This window comes from Aphelocoma coerulescens, chromosome 15 (genome assembly GCF_041296385.1).
Source record: "Aphelocoma coerulescens isolate FSJ_1873_10779 chromosome 15, UR_Acoe_1.0, whole genome shotgun sequence".
Lineage (NCBI taxonomy): Eukaryota > Metazoa > Chordata > Aves > Passeriformes > Corvidae > Aphelocoma > Aphelocoma coerulescens.
This window is the reverse complement of record NC_091029.1, coordinates 8,747,218-8,760,543: the sequence shown is the minus strand read 5'-3', so window position 1 is coordinate 8,760,543 and position 13,326 is coordinate 8,747,218. Positions and strand designations below refer to the sequence as shown.

Genomic DNA, 13,326 nt, shown 5'->3' with positions numbered 1-13,326 from the left:
GGAACACCTATAGACTACAAAAGTAGTTGTGAGTAAAGGAAAGGGAAATGCAGCTGCTGGAAGGAGTGTGATTTTCTTGGACACTTCAACTTTATAAGAGTGTCTTCTTACTTTCCAGAATTTCAGTGGAACTGTGCCAGCACATGCAGTTCTTGCCACCAAACTGTACAGTCCATATGACACTGTGTAGATTTCTGGTAGTACAGGAGCACGTAGTGATGCCAGGCAAGACCAGCGCCCCTGTTACGTACTGTGCTTTTTACCCACACTAGAAGATGCTCTGAGCTCAAAGAGATTTGAAATCCAAATAGAACAGATGGAAAATTACATAGAGGTGGGGAAAGGCTGATTAGAATAACAGAATAGGTCAGTAACAAAGCTGAAAACAGTCTAGATCAGTTCATTATCTATTAAAATACACTGTCATTCATGTCTTTGAGCAGAATGAGTGAGAGTGCAGAGGTCTTCTTTCCATCCCTTTAACACTTTCTGGGTTTGAAGAACAGCTGTTAGAAGCAGTAATACTGTGTCTGAGAGTTGTAATGAACTTTGATCCTTACTGTGCTGCATATGGTTGCAGATGGGTTACGTTAGGGAATACATCCTGTGGGCAGCTTCCAAATCCCAGCTCTTGGCTCACCAGTTCATCTGGAACATGAAAACTAATATCTACCTGGATGAAGAAGGACATCAGAAAGATCGTGAGTACTTTAAAATATAATCTTGACTTGACTACTTTCCTTTTCTCAGTCCAGACTAAATCTCCTTCCTGCTTCTTTCTTGTAAGGAAGAATCCTTTTAGCTGGGATTTTCTCTTTTATTTATAGAGGTAGGGCCCATTCTACATCAGAGTAGATAGAGTGTATCAGGAGAGACATGGTGCTGGTTTCCTCAGTACCTTTTTGTGAATACTATCCAAAGGTGCTTATTTCCATCACCCATATCATTCCACTTTCTGAAATAAGCTGCTGACACAGATGCTTCCTTTTTTCACATGCAGCTGACATTGGGGAACTTCTGGAGCAGTTAGTGGAGGAGATAACTGGCTCATTGTCTGGCCCAGCCAAAGAGTTCTACCAACGGGAGTTTGATTTCTTTAATAAAATCACCAATGTTTCAGCCATTATCAAGTAAGTATTATACTTCAGAAATTGTGCTCTGTTTGTATGTTTGAAACAAATTTGAGGCTAGTGTGTAGAGTAACATATAATATGCAGATAAATTAAGGATCATTTGTCTTTCTAGGCCATTCCCTAAAGGAGATGAAAGAAAAAAAGCTTGTTTGAGTGCTCTGTCTGAGGTGAAAGTGCAGCCTGGTAAGAAGTGATTTAGTAGTATAAAACTGTGGGCTTTTGCATTCAACATGACTATTTATTTTCTGCAAGCAGATCTTGAAATCCCTGTGAGTGGCAGCTTGTAGAGATTTCAGTTTTGGTGCTGGTGGCTGTTCTTCTGTTGTAGTTTAGTTGTTTCTCTCTTGAAAAAAAAATCAAATATTTTTGCCCATCCAATGATTCCTATATGGTGCATCAAAAGTTACCCAAAAGCAATTTAGATAATGCACATCATGGATAAAAGTGAGAGTCTATGTCTGAAGAGGAAGGATTTGCTTTCTACCACCTTCTTTTTAAAAAAGACGTGGCGTTTTTGAGAAGTTTTATTATCTCAAGAATGAAGCATGTCCAGTTCCTTTCATTCTCTCCTTTCTTCCATCAGGCATTCCCTTGAAATGTCATTATCTGAGGGTCCTTTCAAATCTTGAACATCTTTTCCCAGCCTGAATCTTCTCTTTAAAATGGAGTTTGATGAAAGCTTTTCCTGATCTCTAACAGGACCTTCTACCACGTATTGGTGGCTGAGGGCACTCCCCAGAGCACTGGGACTGCTGCCACATCTAATTTGGGACTGTTTCAAGAGACGTCCTCTCTGTACCTTTCTGTGGTACAAGTTCTGCAGTATTAGCTCAAAACTATATTTTACTGGTTTCTGGCAATCTCTCACTAATGCAAAGGATACCACATCCTTCATGGCTCACAGACTGTAATCTCCAGTTTCTCTCTAACATTAATTCAAAACTACATACTGAAGTTGTAGACACTGACATCAGTTATTGTCCAGCTTGCATTGTCTCACTAGCCAGTGGATTTGTTCTCAGCTGTCTGCTCTGTTTTGCAGGCTGTTACTTGCCCAGCAATCCTGAAGCAATTGTTCTGGATATTGATTACAAATCAGGAACTCCTATGCAGAGGTACCATGTTCTTCTTATATTCATTTTTTTATATGTGTGTATATATATGTGTGTGTGTGTGTGTTTATTCATTTATGTTTGTTAAGTTAATGATATTCAGGTATTTTTCTATAAATTTTTGTTTGACTAATTGCACTCATCATCTTTGTTTTTACTGTAATTTAGTGCAGCAAAAGCACCCTATCTGGCCAAATTTAAAGTGAAACGATGTGGAGTCAGTGAGCTTGAAAAAGAAGGTTAGTAACTGCAACTTAATCATTGATACTACTAATTAAGAGTCAGCAATTCCTTCAAAATTTCGTGCTTTTAGTGACCTGTACCACTGCAGAAAATTATTTCCATGTTGAATTTTATCTGCCGTGGTTCAGCTGAGAAAAGAACCTGTATCAAAGGAAGAGTGAAGAAAATTCTGAAAACTTAAATCCTTTTTTAATTCCCAAGAAGCAAGCCACATAGGGCTCTTGAAGAAATTATAACAGTTACTTTAGACTAAAGTAGAAATTGATGGCCTTTTCTGGGTTTCTAGAGAGTAGAAAACTCCAGGTTTTGGCAGTTTTTCTCTCAAAATAAGACATTTTGTGGCAGTCTCTGGCTGACAAACTCAGTGCAATGCAGGCATTTATCTGGTAAATCACGAACACTGGTTTGAGATGTTCTAATTCCAGTAGACAAAGGGAACTATCCTATGATAATTACCTTGTAAGGCAGAAATATCTGTAGAGCACCTGCAGTGAAATGCTGTGGGTTTGAGTGCAGAGGGCTTGTCATGATAAAAAGTTACTAATTGAAGTCCATGCCTGGGTTTTGCTTTGTTCTCTTGTTGCAGGTCTGCGTTGTCGCTCTGACTCCATCGATGAAAGTGCAGAAGAGGATGAGGACAGTAAGAAAATCTGCTGGCAGGCAGCAATCTTTAAAGTGGGCGATGACTGCAGACAGGTAAAAGCTGTTGGGCTTTGCACTTAAGAGGAGACAGATTTGTAGGTGATAATGCATAAGAAGAAAATAATTTTAGTATAGAAATATTTTTCTTTGGAACTTTGTTCCAAAGTTATGGAACTGAGTTATGGACTGAGGGGGAGAACTGAGTTGTACCCCTAGAATTCTGGTTTGGAAATAAAGGCCATTCTGTCAAGACAAGTTTACCAAGCCTTAAAAATTTTTTTCAGAGTTTATTTTTCAGTTGAACTATTGGTAACATAGCAGTAGTTCCTGAGGTGGGATCTTGTACATTGAAGTTTGATTGATTAAGAGGGAATGCTGGTTATTATCCCTGGAGTTATTAAGTAGCCTTTTATCAAAGGGTGATAGGAAATTTGTTCTTAGGTCAGCAATTAAATCATCAGTGTTGCTTGCTGCCCACTCACACAGCATTTATCAGTTCCCCTTTTGATTTCTCCCCCATAGTGCATGCACAAGCACACATCTGCAGACCTGCTTTACTGAATGTGCACTTCAGAGTTCTTCAGAGCATTTTTATAATCCAGTTTATGACCTGTAACCGCTGTAATGTTTGTGCAATTTTTTTCTTGTCTGACAGGACATGTTAGCCTTACAAATCATTGATCTCTTCAAGAACATATTTCAGCTGGTAGGCCTGGATCTTTTTGTGTTTCCATACAGAGTGGTGGCCACAGCTCCTGGGGTAAGTGGACAATTAACTGTAGTGCTGTAGAAAATCATTCCTAATTCAAAAATTCTTTCAGCAGACATGAAATTTCCATGCCACAAGGAAGTACTGCCCACGTCACTTTTGCCAAATATTTGGAGTACCAGCAATAGAAAGAGTCTTTCCTCTCCTGCTTCCTGCTTTTCTAAACTTTTTGGCTCTGAAGTTTTGCTGCTTGCAAGTGTTTGTTGTTTGATTTTTGGGACTACATTGTGCAAAGCAGTGGAATGTCACAGAGCTTGTCCTACATTGCGTGGAAATCTTAAAAGAGGATATACCTTTTTTTATGAATAACTAGAAATTCTGTATTTGGTGATCTATAAAGCGGCTTCCCCACATTTCCCAGAGGACCTGTATGACTGCCAAGAGCCATGAACAAAATATATTTTGGGAGCATGCTTTACAAACCTGTTTCTCTTCTTTCCCTCCAGTGTGGTGTTATTGAGTGCATTCCTGACTGCACATCCCGTGACCAGCTGGGCAGGCAGACAGACTTTGGGATGTATGATTATTTTACAAGGCAGTATGGAGATGAGTCTACCCTTGCATTCCAGAAGGTAAAATATCAGTGGGCAAGCACAGCAAAATATCAACTGCAAAACATTCTACTTATAAGAAATAATGACAAATAATTGCATAATGAATACTATAATGCTGTATCTGGTTCCTGATGCTGATAATCCATTTTTAGTGATTAGTGCATTAGCTAAAGAAGTTATTGCAGCTATAGATGTATGGAGGATATCATTGAACATCACTTCAAACCAATCATGAATGGAAAAAAGAAAAAAAACTTTGTTCATCTGTCTCATCTCCTGATGGAGACTTATGAAATTCTGTAAGTTGTTCTGATTTGTTTTAACTTGTTGTTTGTACAGGCTCGCTATAACTTTATCCGCAGTATGGCTGCCTATAGTCTGCTCCTGTTCCTGCTCCAGATTAAAGACAGGCACAATGGAAACATCATGCTGGACAAAAAGGGACACATCATTCATATTGGTCAGTCATATGTATCTCTGAATGTCAGTTATTACCTTTGCTTTCTGCTGTTAAGTATTGCTGATAATAGACAATAAGCCATTTCCCCTTTGATATCCATCTGTATACTGATTTCACAGTTTGTAAACATACATGGAAGTTTTTCGTGCTTGTTAAGTGTTGTGTATTTGTGTTGGCTGCTTCTGTGTAAGTTTAGCTCTGCAAAGTTTTGTCAGATTGCATACACGTATGTATGGATGACACGTGTATATGTACTCATGCCTGGGTACATGCATGTATGTGTGTAATTATAGAAATGTGTCTTTGGATTCCTTTCATCACTGCAAGGATTAAATTATGAATTAAATTATGAATTAAATTATGAATTATTATTAAATTATGAATTAAACTTGATAAGTAAATTTATATAATTTTGTGAGGCTGTAACCTCTACTTTAGCTTTGCTTTTCTGGAACTGCACAAATATTTCAGCAGTTTATTTGATATCACCATTCTTACATCTATTCTCATGTCATGGTGATGATGCTTTTGTTGGTATTCTTATACTTCACCAAAGCTTTTTTCCAGTTAGAGTTAAAATGTTTGTATTAATACATGTAATCCACCTCTCTTGCTTCTTTCAGCTTTAACAGCACACAATTAACCAACAAAGTTCATGAGGCAGTTTATCTTTTGTGCACAGATTTTGGATTCATGTTTGAAAGCTCACCTGGTGGAAACCTGGGCTGGGAGCCTGACATTAAACTGACTGATGAGATGGTGATGATAATGGGAGGGAAAATGGAGGCAACGCCATTCAAATGGTTTATGGAGATGTGTGTCAGAGGCTATCTGGCAGTCAGGTAAGATATTCTTAGCTGCTCAAACTGGAAGCTCTTGCATGCCCAAAACCAGATGAGAAGATAAATAATAAAGTTGATTTGTAGGGAGTCTGAGCCTGTTGACTGTCCTGGTATTTCTTGCAGACTTTGAAACAGTGTAATAATCCTGCTATTTTACATCTTATCTTTGTGGTATTTTTTCTGTTCTTATGTTATATTTTAAGATTTTATATTTTCAATTTATAATAGTGATGTTTCACACATTTCCTCACACGATTTAGTGCACTGTTAATACAGTAAGAAACTACTGTCTTGGAGTCAAGGCCATTTTGGTTCCTTGAGGGGAAACAGTCTGGACAAAATTTTTGTGGCAAGGCAAATGTGCCACTCAAGTAGCAGAATAATAGCTTGGTAGATAATAAATGTTCTGAGCAAGAGGACAGGAAGGAGAAGGGAAGCTGGGCTGATGTAGCAAAGAATTACACAGGGTAATTAAGATTAAAAGATAATATGTTCCTGTGGTGTTGCTGGTTTCGGCCTTTTGTACTGTTTTGGTGCACTGCTTCACCTTTCTGATGCTAAAGAAATGTTGTTTGCTAAAGCATTACTTTGCATAATCCTTCTTGAGACTTCATCTTGCAGCATTCTGAGTATCTGACAGTCCAACATAAAGGAGTGACATTTAATTAAAGTGACAGATTGCAAGCAATGGTGTAGCTTCACCAGCAAATGTAAGAGGATTTTCTGTGTTGATTTAGTTACAGAAAAAGGTGTGATCCAGCTCGTTGAACTCCTCAACTTGCCTGCTTTACCTGCTAAGGCTGCAGGAGTGCTCTGATGTTTTTGTCCTCTTTTTCTCTAGGCCTTACATGGATGCTGTGGTCTCACTGGTTACATTGATGTTGGATACAGGGTTGCCCTGTTTCCGAGGGCAGACAATCAAGCTGTTGAAGTAAGTCAGCAATATGTGTGAACTGGAAAATGCTTTTATTAAAATGTTAGGTAATTTGTACCAAGTGGTCTCACAAGAACCAGATACTTGCAGCAAGTGAAATCACACCTGGCTGAGCTTGTGCAAAGACACATTTGTATCATGTACAAAGGAAAACTCACTAATTTTCTCTTATTTTATTGTGACTTTCTGCATATAGACATAGGTTCAGCCCCAACATGACTGAACGGGAGGCTGCAACTTTCATCATCAAGATCATCCAGAATTGTTTCCTCAGCAACAGGTTTGGCATCTATGCATGTCTTCTCCCTATGGCTAAAGGAAGGTAATCAGGCTTTGAGCAGAGCTGAAAAGTAGTGTTTTATCAGTCAGATACGAAAAATTTTTGAGTTGATGATATTCAGATAGTGCAGGATAGCAGCTTTGCTTCTGAATGTGCTGCATCTCCTCTGTTTTGTGCTGGGAAGGAAGACTTAGGTCCAGGCTGGTCAAATAGCAAGGCTGGTTAGTTTAAATAAATGTAGTAGTTAAACATCTTAAGTGCATGTTTTATTATGCTCGATAATACAGACTTTGGGGGATATATTGGAGAGCCTAATACAAACTCTTGTGTAGTTCCATATGGGGTCAGCTTGAGAGCAGTACCACTCACTGCCTCAGCTACAGCCCCACTAAAATGGATGTTCCAGTGCACCTGCTCAGAATATGAGATTAATATTGGGGGGGCTGAAGGCAGTGACACTGAATACTCTGAGCCATCTTAGTTCTGACAAGCTTGAGCTTTTCTACCTGTGGCATGGTTAATCTGTGACCTGAATAAGCTCTGCCCATGGATAATTGAGTTATCTGTAACAAGCTGAGATTCATTTGCTCAGTCACTCATTAGAGATGCTGCTATTAATGCTGTTATTTCCCCATCACTTTTATTTTCATTATTAGCATTTTCCTTAATTAAGGTAACTTTTATTTCCACATAATCCTGTCTCCATGCAGCCATGATGGTCTTGATTCATTTCCTTCTCCTAAAACAAACTGCAAGTGCCATGTGATGTGCCTTGTGGCTTATCCAAACACAGGATCCAAGCTGCTGATGCTGTTGCCACACTGAGAAGTGTGGAAATACTTGTTTAAACTAGTTTAAACAAGAGCAGGATGTTTTGTGCTGTCCATAATAGTAACTGGGCCTTCACAATGCCTTCAAAGAGTGGAGGGCTAGTTTTGATTAGCAGCTGATTTCCTTCACTCCCGTTTTGACTCTGTGGGATCCTGGTGAATGTTTCTTGACAATGGGTGCAGTGTTTTTTTAAACTTTTACTTACCTCTGGCTTTGCTTTTCTTCTGTAGGAGTAGGACATACGACATGATCCAGTACTACCAGAATGACATCCCCTACTAGACACTAGAGATCCACTGCCGAAGTGAAATGTGCAACCCCGTGCCCTCACTCCGAACTTGTGACAAACAGGAGATGCTCTGTCACACCTCGCTATCTTCCACCCTCTGTGTATGTGTGTGTACATGTTGGGTACATGTTTCCTGGACATTGCAACAATCAGTTCTGATGCATTCCTTTCTCTATACCAGGTTATATATGTTGCTGTTTTTCCCTGGATTTTTGGAGTTGGGTTGCAATCACAATAAAAATTGTATTATGATTATGAATGTGTGAAAGTGGTAAAGCTTGAGGAGTTTGATATTTTTTCATGCAATGCAAGGATTTTGTAATATCTTTAAGAAGTAAATTAAACCCTTTCCTGCACAATCCCACAAAATGCCATGGAAGGGAAGGGTATGGATTTCTCTTTGGAAACAGAAATGTTAACTTGGTCCAGTTTTACTGTAGAAAAAAGCTTGATAATCATCCAAGGTGGTGATGTCTGTGTAGCTGTGTTCATACTTTGCACTGTACATGGTCCCTGCTATGTGGTCAGTATTTCATATGTACATGAAGAATGTATTTTTTCCTTTTGTGTGTTTTAAAAAGAGACTCTACGGAAGATATATTTAATCTATAAAATGTAATAAAAGACCTTAGACTTCGTGTCTGTTGCAAATGTTTTGCCCTGCGCTGTTTTTAGTTTATATACATCACCCTGCACATTTGTGTACTGTTCATTATATTATGCCCTTTCTTTCTAATAGAGAAATCTAATTTCTTATTCAGTTGCTTGTCCATCTCAAATGACATTTTTTATTCGTAAAATAAATGTTTAGTGCAAGAGCTGGAATGTAGGACTAAGGTAAAGCTCCCCAGTGTTGCTGACTAAGGACCTCTATCCTGGGCTGGGACACAGGTCTTTTGGGGGGTTTTTCCCTTTCTACATGCTTGTCTTTCTACATGGGCTCTTCAACACAGGGGCTGTCCCCTCTTTAGGGGATTTTCCCCTTTTTTAGGAGTTTTTCCCAAGTGTCCGGGTCGCGCCCCTCAGGGAAGGAAGGGGGTGCCAGGCCTGGGCCGGGCCCCCGGCGCCCCCTGGCGGCCCCCCCGAGGCTGCGGCGAGCGCAAGCGCCGGCGGGAGGGGCGGGAGGGGCTCGACCTCAGCCCTGAGGGAGGGAGAGCCAGCCCCGGGAGGCGAAGGGGGCCGGTGTCCCGAGGGAGAGCCAGCCCCGGGAGGCGAAGGGGGCCGGTGTCCCGAGGGAGAGCCAGCCCCGGGAGGCGAAGGGGGCCGGTGTCCCCAGGGACAGCCAGCCCCGGGAGGCGAAGGGGGCCGGTGTCCCGAGGGAGAGCCAGCCCCGGGAGGCGAAGGGGGCCGGTGTCCCGAGGGAGAGCCAGCCCCGGGAGGCGAAGGGGGCCGGTGTCCCGAGGGAGAGCCAGCCCCGGGAGGCGAAGGGGGCCGGTGTCCCGAGGGAGAGCCAGCCCCGGGAGGCGAAGGGGGCCGGTGTCCCCAGGGAGAGCCAGCCCCGGGAGGCGAAGGGGGCCGGTGTCCCGAGGGAGAGCCAGCCCCGGGAGGCGAAGGGGGCCGGTGTCCCGAGGGAGAGCCAGCCCCGGGAGGCGAAGGGGGCCGGTGTCCCGAGGGAGAGCCAGCCCCGGGAGGCGAAGGGGGCCGGTGTCCCGAGGGAGAGCCAGCCCCGGGAGGCGAAGGGGGCCGGTGTCCCGAGGGAGAGCCAGCCCCGGGAGGCGAAGGGGGCCGGTGTCCCGAGGGAGAGCCAGCCCCGGGAGGCGAAGGGGGCCGGTGTCCCCAGGGAGAGCCAGCCCCGGGAGGCGAAGGGGGCCGGTGTCCCCAGGGAGAGCCAGCCCCGGGAGGCGAAGGGGGCCGGTGTCCCCAGGGAGAGCCAGCCCCGGGAGGCGAAGGGGGCCGGTGTCCCGAGGGAGAGCCAGCCCCGGGAGGCGAAGGGGGCCGGTGTCCCGAGGGAGAGCCAGCCCCGGGAGGCGAAGGGGGCCGGTGTCCCGAGGGAGAGCCAGCCCCGGGAGGCGAAGGGGGCCGGTGTCCCGAGGGAGAGCCAGCCCCGGGAGGTGAAGGGGGCCGGTGTCCCCAGGGAGAGCCAGCCCTGGGGAGGGGCCTTGCCGTGAGGTGGGCCCAGCCCTGAAGTGGGGCTGTGTCCCGAGAGAACGCCCAGCCCCAGGAGCAAAGTGGCGGCGCTGTGGCGAGGGTCACGCATTCCGAAAGGCTGCCACGGGCCCGAGGGGGGCATGGCTTGGGGGGCTGTAGCTGCCCAGGCCGGGGCGTTCCTCAGGAGCTGGGTTGTTCCGGCAGGTCCAGCCGTGCATGGTGGTCTCTGAGGGGATGGTAGATCGACGATACGACTGTGCCCACGTCTTCCGCGTGATAGTGTACATTTTGGAGCATCTCTAAGACAGCTTTTATGTCTCCTAGCGAGTTTCTGCTTTGCCGAGGGCGCTCCCAACGTGTCCCTGGGGCCGGGGACCTTCTTAGTCCGAAGCCAGAGTGACTGAGCAGGTCCCTGCAGAGAAGTGAGCTGCGCTGAGGTCACAGCTCAGGGAGCCGGAGAGGGGGCAGCCAGGGCAGCGTGCTTTGCCTCTGCCGTCAGGGTGGGTCTTGTGCGTGGTGCAGTGGACAGCCTGGCCCTTTTCCAGTGTGGGCTGCATTCATATTATATGCGTGCTTTTGCCATGGGTGTTAAAGTGGGTCTTGTCTCTTGCCTGTGCAGTGGGTGGCTCACAGCGAAGTGGGCTCTGAGCCCCTTTTCTCATTATGGGGAGGTGCTACTGCCTTTCTAAAAAGGTTTGGACACTCATCAGGGAGAAGTAGTATGCAAGAACTGCTTTAATTATTGATTTTATTCAGATTTATTATATAACCAATTGGGACATGCAGTAATTTTGATGCTCTGTGCCTGCAGCTAGTTGAACCTATTTAGCCTCCATAGGAGAGGAGCTGATTGACACTACAAATGTGGTAAACTTCCTCACACCTTTCCTTTAACGAGGAGCAGGTGGAGTGAGGAGATGTGAAGGCTTCTTCTCAGGTGAGGTGGTGAGGAGTTCTAATATTTTGTTAATTCAGGTCAATGCTTAAGTGCTTGTACTTTCCTGAACCTCAAAATAAATGTACCATGTTAAAAATATCTAGGGCTAGAAGTGAGTAATTAATTGGTGAATAATAGTATTAGGAATAATAAATGGAGCTCTGGTGATCAGAAAGTCGCTCCTAGTCGCAAATCTCAAACCACATAGCAATTTGTGTGTATTCTAGCATAGGATGCATAGAATTTGCTAGAATGCAATTAAGGCCATCCACAGTTCTGTATCGGGGAGTGTTCTTCACAGTGCTTGCTTCAATCAGGTTGTCTAGAGAGCTGATGTGGTCTTAGTTTCTTCTCTCAAGTTTGTTCAGAGGAAGGAAAGCAGCTGAGGTCAATTGAGTGTAGTTACTGTAAGAACAAGCTCGTTTGCAGTATGGTCCTAAAAACTAAAAAGGCTGCATTTGAGATATCATGGATGCATCATTTTGTTCTGCTGTGAATCTTGCAGAATGTTGTGAATGTGTTAAATCTCCATGTTAGCAGAAATTATAGGCTCCTGTGTCTTCTCACTGCAGTGTCAGGTGAGCTCTGGTGTGTGCCAGAGCTCACCTGACATCCACAGATATCATTTGCTCAAGTTGACTGTGCCTTCTTCCCTTCCCACAGCACAGAGGCGGGAGTAAACTCCCCTGTAATTGAGTGTCCACTGAGATACAGAGGGGATTATGCAGTTTACATTTAATCATGCAAGGCAGTACCCTAAAGCTTCTTCCTAAATGGGTTGTGTCCTGTCTCTTCCTCCAGGGAGACTGAGGAGGCGAGAATACTAACACACCCCACAGTACTGCAAGTTCTTCTGAAATACTGAATCAGTGCAGCTGGAGACACCACAGACTTATCTCACCTTCATCCTCCCACCAGGGAAGGATATGTCCTTGACACAAGGAGGCTGGCAGGACTTTCAGAAGTTATTCAGGTAATTAAAACAGATCTAATTTAAGACTTACATGAAGGTATTGTGAAGGGTTTTGTCTCTGAACCTTATGCCAAAATATGTCCTGATGCCTGCGCAGCCCTGGCAGAAAAGACACATCAAAAAAAGGGGAGAAAACTGCTCTTAATAAAAACCAAAAAAAAAAAAACCCCAAAAAACTAAGGAAAGATGCTCCTATGGTTTCTCCACTCTCAGAAATTCCCCGTCATGGTGAGAGACAGACTTCCCAGGGCAATATCCACTGCAGTTCCTTCTGCATTGGCCGTGCATATAAAGAGCTCTTAAGAAAAGAGCAAAATTTATGTGATTCATTTGCATGGGATGGACCCGGGGTTCAGAGCTACTGGTAACTTGATCAGCACTATTCAAATGCTAATCACATTATGTGTGTTAGAGACTGAAGCTCAGCAATCCACCTCCGCAAGCACAACGTGCCTGTGTCATGTTCTGGCTGCTGCAGGGTCACGGTACCCCCTGCAGACACCCAGCGCATGCTGCAGAGCATCAGGGCTGATGTGGGCAGGGAATGGGAGCTCGGTGGAGGAGCCAATGAAATGAACCAGCATGGGAAGAGGAGCTAGAGCTCTTTTTGGAAGAATGCTGGTGAGGGGGAAGGGACTGTGGCCAATGGAATGGTTTGGATCAGACTTTTTCTTTCCTTTTCATCATAAATATGTCCATCCTTTCCCTTTCTTTCCACATGAATGCTATCAAAAAAAAAAAAAAAAAAAAAAAAAAAAAAAAGGCAGTAAACAAAAGAATTTGTCCTGAAACAGCTTCAAACTTGACTAATTCTTTGACCATATGAAAAATATTGTGCCTGTGCTGTTTGGTGTTAAGACCTGGCGGTTTTGCTTGTTCCATGTAACAAGGACTAAAATCTGCTGGGCACCATGTGGCATGCTCGAAGACAGCATGCATAATGGATCCTTTCTAGATAAAGGCTCTCTGGTAGAACCTTGTTACTGACACGTGCAAAGGATTCCTGCCTCGCACTGTTACCTACAGTATGTGGGTTGTTTTGTTTGTGGTTTTTTGGTGCCTCATCTGTTTCAGTAAGGATTCTGCATTTGGGAGGGCACAGGGGTTATATTCCTGAAGACGCTAGATTTGTAAGGTGACATAGTGTAATTATTAGATAAGCTCCTTAGCTGGCAGGAGCAGATGAACTCTGATAGTGTGCAGCCCTGGCACCGGCTGGTTTGGTAACTAGCACAGCCT

General features: G+C 44.0%; 1 protein-coding gene and 1 long non-coding RNA gene across 8 annotated transcripts in view; both read left to right on the top strand.

Moving 5' to 3' along the window:
* The window catches only part of PI4KA (phosphatidylinositol 4-kinase alpha), a 54,691-nt gene extending 45,842 nt beyond the window's left edge, over positions 1 to 8,849 (top strand). For 2 of the 4 annotated variants that reach the window (XM_069031129.1, XM_069031132.1), the window contains exons 43-55: positions 581 to 701; positions 1,001 to 1,130; positions 1,246 to 1,316; positions 2,176 to 2,248; positions 2,414 to 2,484; positions 3,075 to 3,184; positions 3,786 to 3,890; positions 4,346 to 4,471; positions 4,793 to 4,913; positions 5,596 to 5,755; positions 6,597 to 6,686; positions 6,886 to 6,969; positions 8,031 to 8,849. In XM_069031129.1, the coding sequence (XP_068887230.1) occupies positions 581 to 701; positions 1,001 to 1,130; positions 1,246 to 1,316; positions 2,176 to 2,248; positions 2,414 to 2,484; positions 3,075 to 3,184; positions 3,786 to 3,890; positions 4,346 to 4,471; positions 4,793 to 4,913; positions 5,596 to 5,755; positions 6,597 to 6,686; positions 6,886 to 6,969; positions 8,031 to 8,082 (1,314 nt within the window). In that variant the 3' untranslated portion in view covers positions 8,083 to 8,849. Of the gene's footprint in view, positions 1 to 580; positions 702 to 1,000; positions 1,131 to 1,245; positions 1,317 to 2,175; positions 2,249 to 2,413; positions 2,485 to 3,074; positions 3,185 to 3,785; positions 3,891 to 4,345; positions 4,472 to 4,792; positions 4,914 to 5,595; positions 5,756 to 6,596; positions 6,687 to 6,885; positions 7,012 to 8,030 lie in introns of all 4 variants that reach the window. The other 2 variants (XM_069031131.1, XM_069031130.1) reach the window with 1 other exon arrangement.
* A 1,404-nt stretch (positions 8,850 to 10,253) lies between these two features.
* The window catches only part of LOC138119161 (uncharacterized), a 91,280-nt gene continuing 88,207 nt past the window's right edge, over positions 10,254 to 13,326 (top strand). For 3 of the 4 annotated variants that reach the window (XR_011155409.1, XR_011155411.1, XR_011155415.1), the window contains exons 1-2: positions 10,254 to 10,677; positions 11,916 to 12,087. This is a non-coding gene — a long non-coding RNA (uncharacterized lncRNA). Of the gene's footprint in view, positions 10,678 to 10,993; positions 11,115 to 11,915; positions 12,088 to 13,326 lie in introns of those variants that run through there. The other variant, XR_011155410.1, reaches the window with a different exon arrangement.